General features: G+C 33.4%; 4 protein-coding genes across 4 annotated transcripts; 1 reads left to right on the top strand and 3 right to left on the bottom strand.

The window, feature by feature from the left end:
• Positions 1–1,120: 1,120 nt before the first annotated feature.
• On the top strand, positions 1,121–2,701 carry LOC133879361 (mogroside IE synthase-like). The gene is made up of 2 exons (XM_062317901.1): positions 1,121–1,771; positions 1,875–2,701. Exons 1-2 carry the CDS (start codon positions 1,121–1,123, stop codon positions 2,595–2,597), a joined length of 1,374 nt encoding a protein of 457 aa, XP_062173885.1. The 3' UTR covers positions 2,598–2,701.
• Positions 2,702–2,708: 7 nt separating this feature from the next.
• On the bottom strand, positions 2,709–4,306 carry LOC133879362 (UDP-glycosyltransferase 74G1-like). The gene is made up of 2 exons (XM_062317903.1): positions 3,719–4,306; positions 2,709–3,587 (listed from the first exon to the last, which is right to left on the bottom strand). The coding sequence occupies exons 1-2, from the start codon at positions 4,289–4,291 to the stop codon at positions 2,859–2,861; spliced, it is 1,302 nt and encodes a 433-aa protein (XP_062173887.1). The 5' UTR covers positions 4,292–4,306; the 3' UTR covers positions 2,709–2,858.
• A 3,941-nt stretch (positions 4,307–8,247) lies between these two features.
• LOC133879354 (mogroside IE synthase-like) lies at positions 8,248–10,185 on the bottom strand. The gene is made up of 2 exons (XM_062317894.1): positions 9,281–10,185; positions 8,248–9,157 (listed from the first exon to the last, which is right to left on the bottom strand). Exons 1-2 carry the CDS (start codon positions 9,926–9,928, stop codon positions 8,435–8,437), a joined length of 1,371 nt encoding a protein of 456 aa, XP_062173878.1. The 5' UTR covers positions 9,929–10,185; the 3' UTR covers positions 8,248–8,434.
• A 6,726-nt stretch (positions 10,186–16,911) lies between these two features.
• LOC133880354 (UDP-glycosyltransferase 74F2-like) lies at positions 16,912–18,502 on the bottom strand. Its single transcript, XM_062319309.1, has 2 exons — positions 17,840–18,502; positions 16,912–17,705 (listed from the first exon to the last, which is right to left on the bottom strand). Exons 1-2 carry the CDS (start codon positions 18,485–18,487, stop codon positions 16,983–16,985), a joined length of 1,371 nt encoding a protein of 456 aa, XP_062175293.1. The 5' UTR covers positions 18,488–18,502; the 3' UTR covers positions 16,912–16,982.
• Positions 18,503–23,532: the final 5,030 nt, after the last annotated feature.

Raw genomic sequence — 23,532 nt, forward strand, 5'->3', positions numbered from 1 at the left:
TTTAACTTTCTTAACTAACAACCATTTTTTATAAACCACAATGGGATTGTAAATGGCATACTTTAGCCCTTCAAACTATCAATTTGTTACAATTTAGCTCATTCCATCAGTCTTGACCGTTATGTTGAATGCAAAATCAAATTTTATCAAAATATTTCAAAAATACCCTTATTTGATCATTAAGAAACCAAAATTAACCTTTGTCTTTTTCTACTAATTAATAAATAAAAATGATAATTTTTATTTTTCAATAGTCAAAATAAGGGTATTGTCACAATATTTTGGTCAGATTTAATTTTTCATCCAACATGACGGTCAAGACTGATAGAAGAGGTTAAATAATAATAGATTGTCAGTTTGAATGACCAAATCATCATAAAGAACATCTGTTGGAGATAAAATCCCATTATGGTTTCACTCTCCCACTCAACCTCTATCTCATCCCATCAAAGGTCCCATAGGCACTCACAATGACATGAAGGTAGACAATACGGTTGAGGTTATTTCTCAACCACCACATGTTCCGCAACGTAGAACAACCGCAGTAATTTACCTACCAGATTAACCTTATAAAAGGGGGACGATGCATCAGGTAAAGGATGAAAAATTTCTCTCAATAACCCTTGCTTATTGGCTATTGCTATATTTTAATTCTCAAAATATATGTCAACTTAAGCATATAAGTGAGATTCAGCCGACACTCCCGACAAACTTGTTTGCTTACGTACATTTGTTATTTTACAGCAATGGAATTAAGCATCACTAAAGGCGTACGTCATGCATGAGCATGATTGCATTTTTATTTATGAACAGATGCAGTGTAACGTGAATGGCTTGATTTCAAGTCAAATCACGTGGCCCTCCCGGCCTCCAGTTTTGCTTCGTCTACACGAATTGGTTTACTTTCTCTGACTAGCCGACGAGCCCTATATTTTGCACAAGTTATCATTGCAAATTAAAATTACTTAGTAATTGACAAGACCCCAACAAACACAGAATTCGTGTTCAATTTGTGCACTTCATGTTCATTTTAATATTAACATGTCCACGCATGTGCTTCAATTTGTACACCATATTAATAGACCTGAGAGATACATGTCTCAAATCTATGAAAGCAGAAATGGAGAAAGAAAAGAATGCCTACAGAGCACATTGTTTGGTCCTAACCTTTCCAAGCCAAGGCCACATTAATCCTATGCTCGAATTCTCCAAGCGTCTGGAGCACAAAGGACTAAAAGTTACACTCGTTACCACAAACTTCATCTCCAAAACCATATATAAAGAAGCCACTTCCATTGCTCTCGAGACCATCTCCGACGGCTATGATGAGGGCGGGAGAGCACAAGCAGAGAGCATCCGCGCCTATTTGGAGCGCTTTCGGCGAGTCGGGTCGCAAACTCTGGCTGAGCTGCTTGAAAAGCTTTCTAGCTCAGGCTGCCCTGTTGATTGTGTTGTTTATGATGCTTTCTTGCCTTGGGCTCTAGACGTAGCCAAAAAGTTTGGATTAGTCGGGGCTGCATTTTTCACTCAATCTTGTGCTGTTGGTAATATATACTACCATGTCCACAAGGGAGTACTGAAAGTCCCTCTTTCAGAGACTGAAATTTTGCTTCCTGGGTCGCCACCACTCGAACCTCAAGATATGCCGTCCTTCATTTATCATTTCGGCATATCCTACCCGGCTTTCTTTGACATGGTTGTGAGTCAATTCTCCAACATTGATAAAGCTGATTGGATCCTTTGCAACACGTTTTATGAGTTGGAGCAAGAGGTAAGCACACTATTAATTTCGTCCCTTTTTTTTTTTTTTAATTTGTTTTGTGGGAATTAAGAGAGGATATTGAATAGCTAAAGTGATCTTTGTTTGATTGTAGGTGGTGGATTGGATGACAAAGATATGGCCATTGAGAACAATAGGACCGACTATACCATCAATGTTCCTAGACAAGCGACTCGAGGATGACAGAAACTATGGTTTCAGCATCTTCAAACCAAACACCGATGCATGCATGAAATGGTTAGATGATCAACCAAAGGGGTCGGTTGTTTATGTTTCGTTTGGGAGTGTGGCTGCTCTTGAAGTTGAGCAAATGGAAGAAATAGCTTGGGGATTGAGGATGAGCAACCGATGCTTCTTGTGGGTTGTCAGGGCCTCAGAAGAGGCAAAGCTCCCCAAAAACTTTGTGGAGGAGACGTGTGAGAAGGGATTGGTGGTTCGTTGGTGTCCTCAATTGGAGGTCTTAGCTCACGAGGCAGTGGGGTGCTTTGTGACACATTGTGGGTGGAATTCTACTCTGGAAGCCCTCAGCTTGAGTGTGCCGATGGTCGCAATCCCACAATACTCAGACCAGAGCACCAATGCAAAGTATATTATGGATGTTTGGAAGATGGGGCTAAAAGCCCCGGCTGATGAGAAAGGGTTAGTCAGTCGAGAAGTAGCAGAACAATGCATCAGGGAAATAATGGAGGGGGAGAGAGGGAATGAGATAAAGAAAAATGCCTTACAATTGAGAAAATTGGCCAAAGAGGCTGTTGAGAAGGGTGGAAGTTCTGATAAGAACATTGAAGAATTTGTAGCCAAATTGGTTCACTCCTAAGCTCTAGACACAAGTTCATGTCCTCCTAATTTCGGCTTCTAAAAAATGTCGTTTATGTAATAACTATGGAATTATCATATATAGTTCTGTACCCTTACATGAAATTAACCCTTAGATGCACATAGCATTTCCATTTCCCTTTATTTTAATCATTGCACAGTCTGTACACAATGGCATCTTACATACCAAATTTATTACATAACCACTGAGACTGGACATAGAAACAGCACTACAGCGGCAACTTAGGAAATGGACATGAAGTTAGTTTTGGCTAGGAACCAATTTAGCTACAAATTCTTCAATGTTTTTATTAGAACTTCCACCCTCGTCAACAGCCTCTTTGGCCAGCTTTCTCCCTTTGAAAGCATTTTTCTTAATCTCTTTCCCTCTCTCTTCCTCCATTATTTCCCGAACGCAATGTTCTAACGCATCTCGCCTGACCAACCCTTTCTCATCAACCAGAGCTTTTAATCCTATCTTCCAAACATCCATAATATACTTTGCATTCGTGCTCTGATCTGACCATTGTGGGACTGCGACCATTGGTACACCGAAACTAAGGGCCTCCAAAGTAGAGTTCCACCCACAATGTGTAACAAAGCATCCTACCGCCTCGTGAGCTAAGACCTCCAACTGGGAACACCAACGGACCACCAATCCCTTCTCGGACGTCTCCTCCACGAAGTTTTCGGGGAGCTTTGCCTCTTCCGATTCCCTGACAACCCACAAGAAGCATCTGTTGCTCATTCTCAGTCCCCAAGCTAGTTCTTGCATTTGCTCAACTTCAAGAGCGGCCAAACTCCCAAAAGAAACATAAACAACCGACCCTTTTGGACGATCATTTAGCCACTTCATGCAATCATCCATGCTTGGTTTGAAGATGCTAAAACCATAGTTTTTGTCATCTTCAAGTCGCTTGTCTAGGAACATTGATGGTATAGTTGGTCCTATTGTTCTCAATGGCCATTTCTTTGCCATCCAATCCACCACCTACAAAATCGTTCATCGACAATAAATTGTTACACCAACTCAAACAAGATCATTCAGCTTTTCAGTATCCTCCTTAGCCTCAAAAATTTTTTTTAAAAAAAATTGACGAAATTTATAGTGTGCATGCTTACCTCTTGCTCCAACTCATAAAACGTGTTCACAAGAACCCAGTCAGCTTTATCAACGTTGGAGAATTGACCCACAAGCATGTCAAAGAAAGCTGGGTAGGATTCGAAATCAGAAATGAAGGACGGCGTATCCTGAGGTTCAAGTGGCAGCGACCCAGGAAGCAAAATTTCTGTCTCTGAAAGAGGGACTTTAAGTACTCCTTTGTGGACATGGTAGTATATATTATCAACAGCACAAGATTGAGTGAAAAGCACAGCCCCGACTAACCCAAACTTTTTGGCGACGTCTAAAGCCCAAGGCAAGAAAGCATCATAAACAATGCAATCGACAGGACAGCTTGAGCTAGACAGTTTCTCAAGGAGCTCTGCCAAAGTTTGCGACCCGACTCGCCGAAAGCGCTCTAAATAGGCATGGATGCTCTCTGCTTGCGCTCTCCCGCCCTCATCATAGCCGTCGGAGATTGTCTCGAGCGCAATGGAAGTGGCTTCTTTATGTATGGTGTTGGAGATGAAGTGGGTGGTAACCAGTGTAACTTTTACTCCTTTGTGCTCCAAACGCTTCGAGAGTTGGACCATAGGATTTATGTGGCCTTGGGTTGGATAGGTTAAGACCAAACAATGTGCTCTGTAGCCATTCCTTTCCTTTTCCTTTTCCTTTTCCATTTCTGCTTCTCAGATTTGAGATATCTAGCTATCTGTCTATTTGCCTGCTTTGTGTATCATTAATATTAAAAATGAACATGAATTTCACAAATAATTGTACATGAATTATGTGTCTATTACGTCGTTGTCATAGCATTCATATTGAACTTTCTAAAAATTCTTTAAAACAAAACTTTTTTTGACATCCACAATTGTGACACCCAGTACAAGAACAAAATGACAACAATCAAGTGGTCTGCAGAGAGATATTACAAAACGACAAAAATCGAGTAGACTGCAGAAAGATATTTGAACAATTTGAGGACCAACTTAATTGATTGAAAGCATTTGTAGTGAAAGAATAGATTAGAAGGTTTGCATTCCTAAGTCACGAAGCCATCACAAGAACAAACTGTCCAGTTTGTGCTAAACGAAAATTGTTTTGTAATTGATGCTTCCTTTTTCTTGACTTGACCATGAAAAAAAATATAAAAATCTGTCGAGTCCGTCCAAGAGCGTCATGGCTTTGGGAAGGTTCAATTTACTATCACATTGTGTACAAAGTATACGTATACAAAAAAAAAAAAAATAAAGTGTGAATAAATATCATTTGCCTTAATAGTAATCGCACTATGGAAATTGTTTGACTCACTGATATAACCAAGCAAATGAGTCAAATGACCTAAAAGTCAGTGTATTTTATTATGTAAAATGTTTAATTCGTTTTTATTTTGTACATATTTTTTCTCTTTTTTTTAAAAAAAAAAAAAATCTACCATTGAATTAGATCTAATGATAAATTTGCATATCTCTTGTACGAAGATTGACAAGAGATTTGTGAAAATGGAACTAAACATTTCTCTTTAATTGTGTATATATATGTAATAAATGTTAGGACGTTTTTTAAAAAATTCAAATAATCTAAAATTATGTACACCGTTACATGCATCAATTTTGACCGCAAATTAAATAATATTTATTTCATTTGCAAATAAGAAAATCCTTGAACGGTTGAAAATAGTAGTTTTGAGTATCTTATATGAATTGTTTATAGATCTACAGAAATGTTATTTTGTATTCCCTTTTCCTTCTTTAGTCATTCTCCGTTTACGTAGAATTGTCAATTTACCATTGAATTTTTTTTTTCTTTTTAATTAGGATTGATAATGCCACGTCAATAGAAAATGACAAGAGGAGAATACCAAGTAGCATATCTCATTTTATATTTTGAATTGATATTAAGATTGTTATTTAAAAAAATTAAGAAGAGAAAACTTCACGTACCGCCCCTAATTTTTCATCACTTTTGCAATCATACCATAATTAAACTTTAAAAAGTGTTAATTTAATGTATTTATCTTTTAATTTCCTTTTTTTTTTTTTATGATTTCAACCCTCCGTTAGTATTTTTCATTAAATTCAAACGGATGAATGTCAAAATTCTTAAAATACACCTATTTTTCTTTTTTCTTTTTTCTTTTTTTTAAAAAAAAAAAAAAAAAAGAAGAAAAAGAAGAAGAAAAAAAAAAAAAAACAATTGCAAGGATTTAAGCATTTGTCGGGATTTTACGGAACTTGCAAAAATATCCATACTTCAATCTTTGAAGAAAATAAATTATATATGATCTTCAGCTTCACCTCTTCAAGATTTAAAAGAACGATCTTTGAAATTTAAAGTTTCGTCATTAAAATCCATGGAAGTATTACTTGTTGGAATGTTAACTTATTTTCTTTTAAGTAGATAGTTTTTAATTTTGACGTTATTCATGAATAGAATTAAACTAACATACAAACATACATAGGTGTGTGTCTAAAAATAAATAATCATGGAAAAAGTTATCTATGGTTGAACTGTTTACTTTTTGCTTTGATTATGAACACTTCCCGACTTTTATCTTTATACGTATATCTTTCGAAATTTTCTACAAACAAATTTTATATAAATCTTATAATATATCTCAAAGTAGCAAATAGTAGTGTTTGATGCAGCCAAAACAATATATATATCATATAATCTTTTTTGTCTTACTCACTAAAAAAAAGGGGGACACTAATTCTCAATGACCAAACGAGCCTGTCTTATTATTATTATTTTTTTAAAAAAATAAATAAATAATAATAATAATAATAATAAGTATGTAGGAATCATTTGCAAACATTAATTCCCTCATTAATAATATTTTTTTAAAAGGCTTGTGGAGGTCACATCCCACTGGCCCTAATGTGGCTCTGCCACTCACCAAAACGATGCCATGAATAACATTATTCATGTCCAATCTATTAAAAAAAAAAAAATTCCTAATACAATAATAATAAAAGAAAAAATAAAACACCTTGCAAGTTTCATTACGAGACCAGCTTCTCTTCCTAACTAAAATTTTTTAGTGGAAAAAAAATAAAAAATAAAAACCATGCCAAGCCGATCAAGTATTCAATAAAGGTTCGGCTATGAACCCTTGCCGAGTTCGAGATCTAGCTTGACCTCACCTAAAGGTTTAAGCATGAAAGTTTTATGAACTTGATTATACTAAAGCCGAGTTGATGAATAAAATCATAATGATATAAAAATATGAAAGCAATAGTGGAAATAAAATCAAGACGAGATTTTATGTTGTTCGTTTTATGACTTACATCTACAGAATAAAGCGTAAAAAATTACATTATGCTCTTATTTCTTAATTGTTTTATAATTAATGCAGAATATTCTTATTTATAGAAGAATTAAGATAAATAAAATTAGTAATCTAATCTAATTAATTTAATTACCATCTAACATAATTATAATCAACCTCATAAAAAGAAAGTAACGTACAATATCAATATAATATATTTCCTTTCAATATAGGAAATATATTCTCTAACAATTGAATCTGAAAATTCAATAACTAATTTGGCTCAATTCGACTTCAGCCCTTATGAGAGTCTTTTGAAAATAAGTTCTTTTAAAGAGTAATGCTACATCCATTTTCATTCCTACTACTGCCTTCATATTTTTTGACATGATTTTTAAAATTACTATTGAATTTAAAATTGAACACTAATAAATTTGATTCAATAATAATTTTAAAAGTCACATTAAACTAATTTTATTTCTTCATTCTGCATCATAGTACTTATCTTGAGATTCTCTACAAAGTAGTTTATTTTTTATTTTTGAAACAAATTTCAAATTTTATTGATAAGAGACCAAAAGGTCAACATTGAAGGACAATACATTCCCTATGAACAACGTCATAGATAATGGGTGGAGTTTCCTTTAACCATATTGAATCTATGACATGAGTGATGTACAGCCGCTCGAGTAGATAATGAGCTCTTGAATTTGCCTCTCTCCTCACATAAACAATATTTGAGGACCGCAAAGAACATAATGCCAATCGTATACCCTCGATAAAATGCTCAAATCTATTTAGAGGTTGGTTTTTGGAATTGATCTCATTTACAACCTGCATATTTAGCATCACCTTCAAGAATTATGTTAAACATCCCAATTTCCTTAACAAACATAAATGCATGAAGAGCTGCCCACGCTTCGGCCATTGTGAGATCAATGCAAGTAGAATTTCAAATAAATCCATTTTTGGAAGAAGAAAAAAATGCTGTTTGTGATCCGTGAGTTACTATTCATCCGTCAAAAAGACACTTTTTTAACTATATATCACTTTATTTCTAAATTTTGGTGTTGACAAATATATTTTTGATGCAGTGGGGAACCACTTGTGTTTTTCTCTATCTCCATGCCTCTTCCACCATATTATTTTTCAATTTTAGATTATCTCAAATTTATATACAGTCCATAAAGCGAAGGGTACTGTGGACTTTTGAGCCTATTCCTCTTATTCATTGAAGAATGATCCTCTTCACAAGTTTTTTTGGATAATTTCCAAAAGAATACTAAAAGTTAATTTGATGTTATTTTCATCTTTTATCCAAATCCCAGATGGAAGCTATCGAAAAGCAAATATACATATGTCAAATGATATTATTGAAAAGAAACACAAGGGCATGCATTTGTTAAAAGCCAAAATTATTATATAACCATTCAGACTAGACCAAGGAACAACCTCAGCTTAGGACTCAGGAGTGAACCAATTTGGCTACAAATTCTTCAATGTTTTTATCAGAACTTCCACCCTCGTCAACAGCCTCTTTGGCCAATTTCCTCCATTTTAAGGCATTTTTCTTTATCTCTTCCCCTCTCTCTCCCTCCATTATTTCCCTAATGCAATGTTCTGCTATTTCTCGCCGGACCAACCCTTTCTCATCAACCGGAGCTTTCAATCCCATCTTCCAAACATCCATAGTATACTTTGCGTTCGTGCTCTGGTCTGACCAATATGGTATTGCAACCATCGGCACACCGGAGCTAAGGGCCTCCAAAGTAGAGTTCCACCCGCAATGCGTCACAAAGCATCCCACTGCCTCGTGAGCTAACACCTTCAGCTGAGGACACCAACTAACCACCAATCCCTTCTCAGACGTCTCCTCCACAAAGTTTTTGGGGAGCTTTGCCTCTTCTGATGTCCTAACAACCCACAAGAAGCATCTGTTGCTCATTCTCAATCCCCAAGCTATTTCTTCCATTTGTTCAACTTGAAAATCTACAAAACTCCCGAATGAAACATAAACAACTGACCCTCTTGGACGACCATTTAACCATTTCATACAAGCATCGGTTTCCGGTTTGAAGATGCTCAAACCATAGTCTTTGTCATCTTCAAGTCGCTTGTCTAGGAACATAGATGGTATGGTTGGTCCTATTGTCCTCAATGGAAAGATCTTTGCCATCCAATCCACCACCTACGAAATAATTTATCAACAATATATCAACTTTTACAAGCATATATAAACTCGTCAAACAATATCATTCAGATTTTCAACCAGAAAAAACAGTAGAAGAAATTAATAGTCACAAGCCCTTACCTCTTCCTCCAACTCATAAAATGTGTTGACAAGGACCCAGTCAGCCTTATCAACGTTGGAGAATTGACCCACAACCATGTCAAAGTAAGCCGGGTAGGATCCAAGATCATAAATGAAGGACGGCATATCCTGAGGTCGGAGAGGTGGCGATCCAGGAAGAAAAATTTCAGTCTCTGAAAGAGGGAGTTTAAGTACTCCTTTGTAGACATGGTAGTATATATTATCAACAGCACAAGATTGAGTGAAAAGCATTGCCCCCACCAAACCAAACTTTTTGGCTATGTCTAGAGCCCAAGGCAGGAACGGATCATAAACAACACAATCAACAGGACAGCCTGAGTTAGAAAGTTTCTCAATGAGCTCGGTCAGAGTTTGTGACCCGACTCTCCGAAAGCGCTCCAAATATGCGTGGATGCTCTCTGCTTCCGCCACCCCGCCCTCATCATAGCCATCGGAGATTGTCTCGAACGGAATAGAGTTGGCTTCCTTATCCATGGTATGGGAGATGGACTTGGTAATTACCAGTGTAACTTTCACTCCTTTGTGCTCCAAACGCTTGGAGAACTCCATCATGGGATTGATGTGGCCTTGGGCTGGATAGGCTAAGACCAAACAATGAGCTCTGTACACATTCCCTTCCATCTCCATTCCTTCGAGATCTCTCTCTCTCTCTCTCTCTCCCGTTACTGCACTATCGTGGGGTTTTTTATAAAGGCAATGAGATCGAGAGATCACCAAAATAATTTTAAAATGTAGACGGCAGAAAAAACTAGTACTCCTGCTGACAGTTATGCATGTTCCAGCTACAATATTGTTTATTATAGTGCGCCAATCAAATCAATCAACTTTATAAAAGCCTCAGCCAATCAATGCACATGGCCGCTTTGAAGTTTGCCCTCTCTCTCTCTCCATTGCGACAGGAAGAAGATGGTTGAAATATATAAAGAATATAGGAAAAAATATGAAGGTTCGATTATAACGATGATATCTTTATAATATATTTTTTTCCATTTTTAAGTGTTAAAGAATTTGACAAAATAATTTTTAAGATACAATAAAGCTCAAATGTTATTCTATAATATATAGTACCTTTGAGAATTACAAGAAATACTCATAAAAAATTGCACAAAAGAAATTTATGGGAGACAAGAAAGGTCATATTTATAATATTATTATTATTATTATTTTGAATATGACTTAAGGCATAAAGGTCATATTTATAATGATTTTAAACCATTGAACTAATGGTCACAAATTTGTAACCGTTAAATCCAAATTAATAGACTCCTAATTAATAACATAGTAATTTCTTTTGTAACCACCAAATCATTAATTTTGTAAATCCCAAATCTTTAAATAATTATTTATTAAATAAATCTATCTCTTTCCCTCGCACGCATCCTTCTCTTTCATCAGTCGAATCAAATTTGCAATAGTTTTTAAAATATGGCTTCTTCTTCTTCTTTCTTTTTTTTTTTTTTTTTAGTAATTTTAGTCGTTATATTCATGTCTCTTTTATGTTTATTTGTAAGAACTAATAATAATTTAAAAAGAGATAAAAGAAATAGAGAAAATACAGATTTTAGGTGGTTTAGCTTATGACCTACATTCACACGTTAAAACCTTTTATTGACTACATCTTTTTTTGATTTATTTGATTGTATACAAGACTCTATTTATAGAGAAAGAGTAACGTTACAAGTCTCTTCTACTTCTATACTAACAACAATAAATCTAATTTATCATTTTGTAACTCTTATCTCCTAAATACTTGTTACTCTTCTCTCTTAAATTCTTGTAGCTCTTGTCTTAATATCATCTAATAATTATGTAACTTTTAAAATTATTATTTGAATTGTGAATGAATTATAATTAAATAACGATTTTAAAAGTCACATCATTACCATATGGACACAAGAAAAACATAAATATGACGGCTACAAATTACAATTACTTGAGCTCTGTCTTGTTAATATGAAAATTTCTAATAGATTTGTAAAATTGAAATATTGATATATTAAATTGATAATTTTTAAAATTTACGAATATGGTTGTAAAACTAATAAAAGAATATAAGTAAGAATTTATTTTTTATTTTAAATTCAATAAATGTGCAATACGGTGCACGATGCACCTGCTGTCTGTAGTACACGTCTCACATGCTTCCACGTTATTTGAATTTTCTTCTTCGTGCAGTACTGCAGTTTGCTTTACCGAAAATTTCTCTCAAGCTTTGTCTTTTTGAAAGTTTTTTATATTAGATATACTATTTGGTACATTTGAATCTTTCTTTTTTAAAAAAATATATATATATATTATATTAATTATATATGTAGAACTTACGTGGTAGCACATGCTATCCGTTAAAAAAAAACATATTTATTATTATTTAAAATAAAGGAAAATTTGACGTGAAAGCTTGAAAGCTTGGAGCCTTCATGTCAATTAATTTTTCATGAGAAGAGCCTTGGGCTTCTTTGTTATGGTTAGAACATATTTATTATTATTTAAAATAAAGGAAAATTTGACGTGAAAGCTTGAAAGCTTGAAGCCTTCATGTCAATTAATTTTTCATGAGAAGAACCTTTGGCTTCTTTGTTATGGTTTATATATATATATATATATATATATATATATATATATATAAAAGATTAAACAACCAAGATTTAAATTCATTATTAAATTTGTAAAGTTTAATATGAATCATATTATTTAAAGGTAGATTTAAAAAGCATTTTTAATACCTTAGAATCATGACTTGCGATTCTAAAAAGCATGAGGCTCTAACCTTTAATAATTTAGTATTGTTTAAGTATCGGTTAAGTGATGATATTTACCTCTTTTTATTTGTTTTAAGTTTTTTGGCCAATGAAGAATGCTATACATAAAATCTCTCTCTCTTTTATTCAAAAATTATATGACTTTTAAAATTACTATTAAATCAAAATTTAATAGCAATTAATTTTAAATTTGATAATAATTTTAAAAATCATAACACCATTAGTGATAAAAGAAGATAGAAATCCTACTATAGCATTACTAAGATTGGACGAAGAAACAGCTACAACTTAGGAAATGAACTTAATTTGAGTGAACCAATTTAGCTACAAATTTTTCAATGTTTTTATAGAACTTCCACCCTCTCGTCAACACCCTCTTTGGCCAACTTCCTCCATTTGAAGGCATTTTTCACTATTTAGTATATTATAGTAGTTTCATATATATATATAACTAATTATCATGTTTGTGTATAATTAACTCTAGTTAATATTGATTAACATATATGATATACCTATCTAGTCATGTTAGTATATTAACATATATACTGCTATACTAGTTAATACTTAATAGTACATTAATTATTTTGTAAATTTTTTTTTGAGTTACAATAGAGAACGGGAGAGGAAAGAGAAATAGAAACTAAACACAGAAAAATGGTTGGATCACCCAACAGTAAGCTCGATTTAAGCTCCTCAGTGCATAAACAAAAATAAAAATGGAATGTGTCAAAATAATGGATACGGCCTTATAGGTGCTTGAAACAAAAGCTACAACTCGCCGCCCCTTAAGGCGGTAAAACCACTGCAACAAGCCTAAAACCCACCAAAAAAATAAAAAAAATAAAAAATACCTAACAGAAATCCAAAGGAAATCAAAGAAAAACAAGAAGAAGCCCAAAAAAAAAAAAAAAGTAGTTGCAGCGGGAAGGCGGCGGCAGAACAGAGACCGGCGCCCGAAAACGGTCTTGTTTTCACTCGTTTCGATTTGTCAAACGCACATCAACAGTACAGAAACAGAAAAAACTGAGGCCCATTGGACCATGGGCTTGGTTTCCAGAATGGGCAGCGGTGGATTTCAATACACACGTGGCAACACTTGATGCAGTCTCGGGGGTAATGGAAGACAACTAGAAGTTACTAAAGAACCTGAAGAGGGCGTGCGTTTTATATCTTGAAGTCATGCGTTTTGCGTACCCAAATAATGGGCTTAGAGTTGTAGCTCGACATTTCTGTTAGTAGGGCCTTTTTATGTCAATATGAATTTGTTTTAATAATCTTCTTTCATACTAAGAAAACTACAGCCAAAGCTCTAAAAAATTAGAGTCTATCGGTCTAAGGTTACAACTTTACAGATATAATTTGAAATTTCTTCCATCTATAGATAATTCATGACTTGTTTTATTGTCATTTTTGCAAGTCCGTGTGCAGCAAAGTTTGACTCTATCTTAATGCGACAGATCTGTCATATTCCTATCGTTCTTAACACCTCTTTTGTACCTACAACATTTTGGCCATATTTACTCCAACCAACGAATCACCCCTAAGATAACACAATGAAGCCCCACATCATGACCAAATCATGCTGCCTTTAAAGCACCTATAGCCACTGCCACCACCGGTTTTGACACAAAATCATGTGTGTGCTTCTCGCTGCAATCATCTGACCCTAAGAATCTCTCACAATAGTACCAATACCCATATGTCTAGTGGTAGCATCAATGGCCACATCTCAATTAATTTTGTACCATCCATCTGGCGGCCTATTCCATTTTAAAATCAATTTTGTCTTATGGTGGATTGCATGACCACCTACCTTTGCTTCAATTGTATTGTATGCTTGAAAGAAAGCGGCAGACCCTTGAATAAGGAGATTTGGATGGGTGAAGACAACTCCATGAAGCACTATATTTCTTCTCAACCAAATACTACGTATAATAACTGCATACAATGCTAGATCCTCCGCTGTATACTTGTCAATCCAATTTCCCATCACATCTATAAAACTTACTCCTCCAACATTGCTCTTTTGCATCTTTTTGCAACTAGCTCCCCAAACCTCATAGGTCAATGGGCAATTCCACAAAATATGTATTGCGCTTTCGCATTCCATATTACAAAAACAAAAATGCACTAAGAATTTTTTAAAATACCTCGTTTCAACATATTCTCTTCCGTTGGGAGGATATCGTTACACGCCTAACATTAAAATACTTTGACAAGATTTGACACCTGCAAACTCTATATTGTCTTCCATAGATCATAGATAATTTTTTTGTAATCCATTTTTGTAGGTACAAGTTTCTCCAAAAACTTGATTATCAATTCATTCAATTTCCATTTAATTATAGAATCTATGTATCCAGCATAGCCATTCTTTCCAATTCCAGTTTACATCTCATTCAACTACATTCAATCACCATATCCAAAAACACTTCCATACAATTAGATATAAGAAATAAGCTTTAGCCACATTAAATTTCTTAACAAAACTACCAAATTAAAAACAAGATCCTTGCTTCGTCACTGCTGATCTAAGGAAAGCTAAACTTCATGAGAAAAGTTGATGATTTTTATTTTAATTTGGCTTTTCGATTCTTTGAGTTTTCTGATTTTTTTTTTTTTTTTTTTTTGGCACAAATCAGAGAGCATACCCGTTATTTTATTTTATTTTTATTTTTTGTTAATGCAGGTTAACCCACAAAGTAGCCATAGGTTAGGTGCTTTGTGTCAGAAGCTAGTGTGGGGTTGTTGACAACAGAATGTACATGCGGATGCAGTTATTTGTGATATCTGCAAACATAATCGCAAAATACGACTATTTTTACTAATTGCATCCGTGCGGTTATTGTAGTTATCAAATGCTATTATTTACTATCTGCATATTAAGGTAATGAGCAGATTTTTGTCTTTTTGGCCTTCTTTGGATCTCTATTATAGTCTATTTTAAACGATTTTGAAAATAATTTAAGTAAATTTTTAGTGTTTTGAACTTGTTTTAATTTTTTTTAAGCTCTAATCTTTTGAAAATATTTTGATTTCACATTATTTTGTCTTTTTGTCCAAATGTTACACAAAAAAGCAACACAGTCAATCAAACCAATGTAAACATAATTTAATAATCCAAAATGACGTGGTTTTGGTGAATTTATTAAATATAATATATTATATATAAATAGTATGTGGATGCAGTTAATATCATTATCCGCATTTTTTTTTTCTTCTGAGCAATTACAAACAAGAGCGAAGGGTTATATTGGAGGTTTATATCTGCCCACATGCACACCCTTTAGTTGTCGTGGTACGGATAATGGATGGAGAATCGCAAGAATTCAAATAATAATATAATAATATTTTTAAAAAAAATAAAGAATAGTACAAAAAAATTTACATCTTGTGATTAAGTATTTTAGGGTCCGTTTGGGTTTGCGATTTCAAAAATTGCGATTTTAAAAATAGCGATTTTAAAACGTGCAATTTAAAAAAGTGATTTCTAAAAATGCAGTTAAGCGTTTGGCAAAATCGCAGTTTAGCCTTTAAAATGACAGTTTAGCCTTTTAAAATATTGCGTTTTCAAAAAAGCACCGCATTGCCTACAATTTGAATAAATACTTTTCTACGTTTTCAAATCGCAATTTTTTAAAAACGCAGTTTCCAAACGGTTCATTTTCTGCAATTTGGTTTAAAATCACACTTTTTCTCTACGAAATCGCAATCTCAAACGCACCCTTAGTTAATATTACTAGAAATGCTCCAACACATGTTTGGGCGAACTGCAAAGCGCCAAAAGACAATATAATTACTCTTGCCCTAGCCGGTTACCCCAATTGGTCGTTTATTCACCGGCCAGTAGCATCAACATTTCAGAAAACCAAATTTTTTTCTAAAGCATCCTTTTACAATCTTCTAATTAATTTCAAACGCATCCTTCCAATCTTCCAATTTCCAAGAGTGTCTTTACAAATTTTTTTTTTTTGAAACAAATTACCGAATTTTGTTGATAAAAGAACAAAAGGTCAACAATGAGGGATAATATATACATTCCCTATGAACAATGTCATAGATAATGGGTGTAGTTTCTTCCAACCATATATATTGAATTTATGACATGAGTTATAGTCGCTTAAACTAGATAATGAGCTGCTGAATTGGCCTCTCTTTGTATATAAACAATATGAGAGGACTGCAAAGAACACAACGCCTATCGAATACCCTCAATAAAAATCAAATCTATTTAGAGGCTGATTTTCGAAATTGCTCTCGTTGACAACCTGTATATGTAGCATCACCTTCAAGAATAATGTCAAACATCCCAATTTCCTTAACAAATACAACCGCATGAATAGTTACCCACGCTTCGGCCATTGTGGGATCAATGCAAGTAGAATTTTAAACAAATCCATTTTTGGAAGAAGAAAAAAATGCAGTTTGTGACCAGTGAGTTACTATTTATCCGCCAAAACGACACTTTTTTAACTATCACTTTATTTCTAAATTTTGGGGTTGACAAATATATTTTTGATGCAGTTGGGAAACCACTTGTGTTTTTTCTCTCCTCTTCCACTATGTTGTTTTTCAATTTTAGATTATCTCAAATTTATATACAGTTCATAAAGCGAAGACTGAAGAGTGCTGCAATGTTCATTAATAATTTCGTGGACTTTTGAGCCTATTCCTCTCATTCATTGAAGAATAATCCTCTTCACAAGATTTTGGAGAATTTCCAAACGAAATACTAAAAGTTAGATGCTATTTTCATCTTTTTATATATCCAAATACCAGTCGGAAGCTATCGGAAAGCAAATATACATATGTTAAATGATATTATTGAAAAGCAACACAAGGGCAGGCATTTGTTACAAGCTATAGCCAAAATTATTATATAACCATTCAGACTAGACCAAGGAACAACCTCAACTTAGGACTTAGCAGTGAACCAATTTGGCTACAAATTCTTCGATGTTTTTATCAGTACTTCCACCCTCGTCAACAGCCTCTTTGGCCAATTTCCTCCATCTTAAGGCATTTTTCTTTATCTCTTCTCCTCTCTCTCCCTCCATTATTTCCCTAATGCAATGTTCTACTATTTCTCTCCTGACCAACCCTTTCTCATCAACCGGAGCTTTCAATCCCGTCTTCCAAACATCCATGGTATACTTTGCATTCGTGCTCTGGTCAGACCAATATGGTATTGCAACCATCGGCACACCGGAGCTAAGGGCCTCCAAAGTAGAGTTCCACCCGCAATGCGTCACAAAGCATCCCACTGCCTCGTGAGCTAACACCTTCAGCTGAGGACACCAACGAACCACCAATCCCTTCTTAGACGTCTCCTCCACAAAGTTTTTGGGGAGTTTTACCTCTTCTGATGCTCTAACAACCAACAAGAAGCATCTGTTGCTCATTCTCAATCCCCAAGCTAGTTCAGCCATTTGCTCAAGTTCAAGAGCAGCCATACTCCCGAACGAAACGTAAACAACTGACCCTTTTGGATGACCATTTAACCATTTCATACAAGCATCGGTTTCCGGTTTGAAGATGCTCAAACCATGGTCTTTGTCATCTTCAAGTCGCTTGTCAAAGAACATAGACGGTATGGTTGGTCCTATTGTCCTCAATGGAAAGATCTTTGCCATCCAATCCACCACCTACGAAATAATTTATCAACAATATATCAACTGTTACAAGCATATATAAACTCATCAAGCAATATCATTCAGATTTTCAACCAAAAAAAAGAAAAAACAGTAGAGGAAATGAATAGTCACAAGCCCTTAATTACCTCTTGCTCCAACTCATAAAATGTGTTGACAAGGACCCAGTCAGCTTTATCGACGTTGGAAAATTGACCCACAAGCATGTCAAAGTAAGCCGGGTAGGATCCAAGATCAAAAATGAAGGACGGCATATCCTGAGGTTTGAGAGGTGGCGATCCAGGAAGAAAAATTTCAGTCTCTAAAAGAGGGACTTTAAGTACTCCTTTGTAGACATGGTAATATATATTATCAACAGCACAAGATTGAGTGAAAAACATTGCCCCCACCAACCCAAACTTTTTGGCTATGTCTAGAGCCCAAGGCAAGAACGGATCATAAACAACACAATCAACTGGACAACCTGAGTTAGAAAGTTTCTCAATGAGCTCGGTCAAAGTTTGTGACCCGACTCTCCAAAAGCTCTCCAAATATGCAGGGATGCTCTCTGCTTCCGCCACCCCGCCCTCATCATAGCCGTCGGAGATTGTCTCGACCACAATAGAGTTGACTTCTTTATCCATGGTATGGGCGATGGATTTGGTAATAACCATTGTAACTTTCACTCCTTTGTGCTCCAAGCGCTTGGAGAACTCCATCATAGGATTGATGTGGCCTTGGCCTGGATAGGCTAAGACCAAACAATGAGCTCTGTACACATTCCCTACCATCTCCATTCCTTCGAGATCTCTCTCTCTCTCTCTCATTACTGCACTATCGTGAGGTTTTTTATGAAGTCAATGAGAGAGGCCAAAATAATTTTAAAATGCATACGGCAAGAAAAACTACTCCTGCTGACAATTATGCACGTTCCAGCTACAATATTGTTTATTATAGTGCGCCAATCAAATCGATCAACTTTATAAAATCCTCAGCCAATCAATACACACGGCCGTTTTGAAATTTGCCCTGGCCTCTCTCTCTCTCTCTCTCTCTCTCTCCATTGCGACAGGAAGAAGATGGTTAAAATATATAAAGAATATAGGAAAAATTATGAAGGTTCGATTGTAAAAATAATATCTTTATAATGTATTTTTATTTTTTTTATTTTTAAGTGATAAGGGATTTGGCAAAATAATTCCCAAGATACAATGAAGCCGGAAATGTTACCCTATAATGATACTTTTTAGAATAACAAGAAACAATCTTATGAAAAATTGCACAAAAAATATTTATAGGAGACAAAAAAACCTAATATGTTTTATTATTTTTATTATTATTATTATTATTATTTGCGTATGACTTAAGGCATAAGGGTCATATTTATAACGATTTTGGGCCATGAACTAATTCTCACAAATTTGTAACCATTAAATCCAAATTAATAGACACCTTAATAAGCGTATGTAGTAATTTCTTTCCCTCGTACGCATTATATCATTCTCTTTACTTCAATTGAATCAAATTTGCAACAATTTTTAAAATATGGTTTTTTTTTTTTTTTTTGAGTAATTCTAAACGTTATACATATGTTCCTCTTTTGTTCATCTGTAAGAACTAATAATAATTTTAGGTGGTTCGGCATATGACTTACATCCATACGTCAAAGTCTTTTGTTGGTTACATATTTCTTCGATTTATTTAATTGTATACAAGACCCTATTTATAGAGAAATAGCTTGAATGTTACAAGTGTCTTATTCGACAATAACATTAATAAATCTAATTTATCATTTTGTAACTCTTATCTCTTGAATACTTGTTACTCTTCTCTCTTTAATTCTTGTAGCTCTTGTTTCAATATCATCTAATAATTATGTAGCTTTTAAAATCACCGTTAAAATTGTGATTAAATTTTAATTAAATAATGATTTTAAAAGCCACATCATTACTAGAAGAAAACAAGATGAATATAGGTATGACGTCTACAATTACTCGTCTCGTTAATACGGAAATTTCTAGCAAATTTGTGAAACTAATATATTTATACAATAAATTAACAGTTTTTAAAGTTTATAAATATGATTATAAAAATGATAAAAAATAATAAATAAGATTTTATTTTTTATTTAAAATTCAATAAATGTGCAATACGGTGCACTATGATTTTGAATTTTCTTCTTCGTGCTGTCCCGCAGTGTGCTTCACCAAAAATTTCTCTCAAAGCTTTGTCTTTTTGAAGGTTTTTTATATTAGAAATACTATTTGGTACGTTTGAATCTTTCTTTTTTAAAAATAAGGGAAAAGTTGACGTGAAAGCTTGAATGCTTGGAGCTTTCATGTCAATTAATTTTGAGAAGGGATCGGTGCAAAATAATATTATATGATTTGTGCAAAATACAAGATACGTGGGTGGAGTGGATGAAATTTATGTGAGTGGGACAATTTACGGATAATATAAGACACATGAGAAAAATTCATGTAAGAAAAAGTCGTGCGATATTGTTGTGCAAGAATATTTTTTTCATTAATTTTTATGAGAGATGCCTTTAGCTTTTTTGTTTTTAACCCATTAAAACATAATTTAATTTAATTTAATTTTTTTTTTGGTATTTATAATTTTAAAAATCTGTCAGGACCAAATGCAACTTCATGGCTTGCGCAAGGTTCAATCTGGTATCATAAGTACGAAATATTAAAAAGAATATTTAATTGTAATATGAAAAATGTGTTGACTCACGAGTATATTATATATATCCAACCATGTGTCTGCTCCTATTCCTATATATATGGTCCGTTGACTGGATGGACTTAGTAAGTAGCTGTTTACCAATTAGCTATATATATATATATATATATGTTTAATGGTGACTCATGATCATCGACCATATCCAAGTAAATAAGGATAATAAGGACATAAATTTTTTACAAATTGGTTTGTAAAACTTTTTATATAATTTACATATAAGATTGATATGTGTCTCTTAACATGTGAAAATTACATGTTTTTTTAATAGTATGTACATCTCACGTGCTTTTTTAATAGCATTAATAAAACACATGTTTAAAGGATATATATCACTTTTATATGTGAGTTGTATGAAATTTTCTACAAACCAGTTTCTAAGAAATTTCTGTTCAGATAATAATTATTTGTTTAAATTATTTGTAATTTAAACAGGTGAATCTTATATTAACTCTCTATCACGTTAAAATAGTTAATTGCTATCAAAAATATGATGGTAGAAAATTTTTATTGTCTTTTGGTATCTACCTTAATGAGATTTTTTTTTTTTTTTTTTTTTTTGTTTTACTCGTCCACACAAGAGGGTAGAGGAGGGATTCAGACTAGTGACCTCCACTTCATGAGGCGTAATCCCTAACTGATTGAGTTACCCTTTGAAGACAACTTTAATGAGTTTTATCACAAGAGATCGAAATGTTATTCGGAATTCTTAAATGGTTCGTTTGGCAACCATAATTTCAAAAACAAATACGATTATGTTTTTGCTTTTGCTTTTTTTAAAATAACAAAATTAAATTTTATTCAACTTTTTAAAAAACAAATCATATTTTATTCAACTTACTAAACAAACCATATTTTATTCAACTTTTTTTAATTTTATCTCACAAAGTCAAACTTCGAAATTCGTGCACCAAATAAGAGTTGAATTCTAATTTTAAAAATCAAACACCCAAACAAATCGCATTTTCTTCATTCTTTTATTTTTATTTTAAAGAGAGAGAGAGAGACGTGAATGTGGCAAACAAAAATACTGGAAAATAAACACTTGAAAACGGTGAATAACATTTCTCTTATCAGTTATCGCAAAGCATTTTGAATACGTTAGAATCATGACTTGCAATTCTAAAAAGCATGAGGCTCTAACTGTTAATACTGTTAAAATATTGATTAAGTTATGAAATTTATCTTTTCTTATCTACTTAAAGTTTTGGGACAAATAGTAATTTAACAAATATGAGACCAACGAAGAATGCTATATGTAAAACCTCTATCTCTTTTTACCGAAAAAATTATATGACTTTTAAAATTACTATTAAATCAAAATTTAATAACGATTAATTTCAAATTTGATAATAATTTTAAAAGTCGCAACACCTTTAGAAGATAAAAGGACATATAGAAATCCTACTATAGCATTACTCCGAGACCAACACTTCTTCCTAATTAAATTTATTACACAACATGTTTCATAAAAAAAAAAATAAAAAATAAAAAAGTGAAAAAAAATAAAAATTATTATACAACAACTCAGATTGGAGGAAAAAACAGCCACAACTTAGGAAATGGACATGAAGTTCCAACTAGGCTTAAGAGTGAACCAATATATATATATATATATATAACTAATTATCATGTTTGTGTATAATTAACTCTATTTAATATTGACTAACATATATGATCGATATACCTAACTAGTCATGTTAGTATATTAACATATACTGCTATACTAATTAATACTTAATAGTACATTATTATTATTATTATTATTATTATTATTATTATTATTATTATTATTATTATTATTGAGTTACAATAGAGAACGGGTGAGGAACGAAAAATAAAAACTAAACACAGAAAAATGGTTGGATCACCCAAGTCAAAATAATGGACATGGCCTTATAGGAGCTTGGAACAAAAGCCAAGACTGGCCTCCACTTAAGGCAGTATAATTAACCACTACAACAAGCCTAAAACCCACCCAAAAAAAATAAAAATAATAATAATAATAATTAAAAAAAAAAAAAAAAAGTAGTTGCAGCGGGAAGGCGGTGGCAGAACAGAGAACGGTGCGCGAAAACGGTTTTGCTTTCACTTGTTTTAATTTTTAAAACGGTTTGTCAAACGCACATCAAACGGTGCAGAAACAGAAAAAACTGAGGCCCATTGGACCATGGGCTTAGTTTCCAGAATGGGCAGCGGTGGATCTCAACACACACGTGGCAACACTTGATGGGGTGTCGGGGGTAATGGAAGACAACTAGAAGTTACTAAAGAAGCTGAAGAGGGCGTGCGTTTTATATGTTAAAGTCATGCGTTTTGCGTACCCAAATAATGGGCTTAGAGTTGTAGCTGGACATCTCTGTTAGTAGGGCCTTTTTATGTCAATATATATGAATGGAATAGGAAACAATCTCTATTCTTCTTTATTTTTTTTAAAAATAAATCATATTTTATTCAACTTTTTTACATTTTTTTAAATTTTATCTCACAAAATCAAATTTCGAAATTCGTGTAATGAATTAAAATTTAATTCTAATTTCTAAAAATTCAATTCCCATACGAACTATTTCTTCATTGATAATTTGATTCTAAAAAAACTAGAGCTAAAGCTCTAAAAATTTAGAGTTTATTGCTCTGACATTAAAATACATTGACAAGATTTGGCACCTGCAAACTCTATATTGTCTTCCATAGATCATAGATAATTTTTTTGTAATCCATTTTTGGAGGTACAAGATTCTCCAAATACTTGATTATCAATACATTCAAATTCCATTTAATTATAGAATCTATATATCCATCATAGCCATTCTTTCCAATTCCAGTTTACATCTCATTCAACTACATTCAATCACCATATCCAAAAACACTTCCATACAATTAGATATAAGAAATACGCTTTAGCCACATTAAATTTCTTAACAAAACTACCAAATTAAAAGCAAGATCCTCACTCCGCCACTGCTGATCTAAGGAAAGCTGAACTTCATGGGAAAAGTTGATGATTTTTATTTTAATTTGGCTTTTTGGTTCTTTGAGCTTTCTAATTTTTTATTTTTTTTGGCACAAATCAGAGATCATACCTGTTATTTTGTTT

This window comes from Alnus glutinosa, chromosome 10 (genome assembly GCF_958979055.1).
Source record: "Alnus glutinosa chromosome 10, dhAlnGlut1.1, whole genome shotgun sequence".
NCBI lineage: Eukaryota > Viridiplantae > Streptophyta > Magnoliopsida > Fagales > Betulaceae > Alnus > Alnus glutinosa.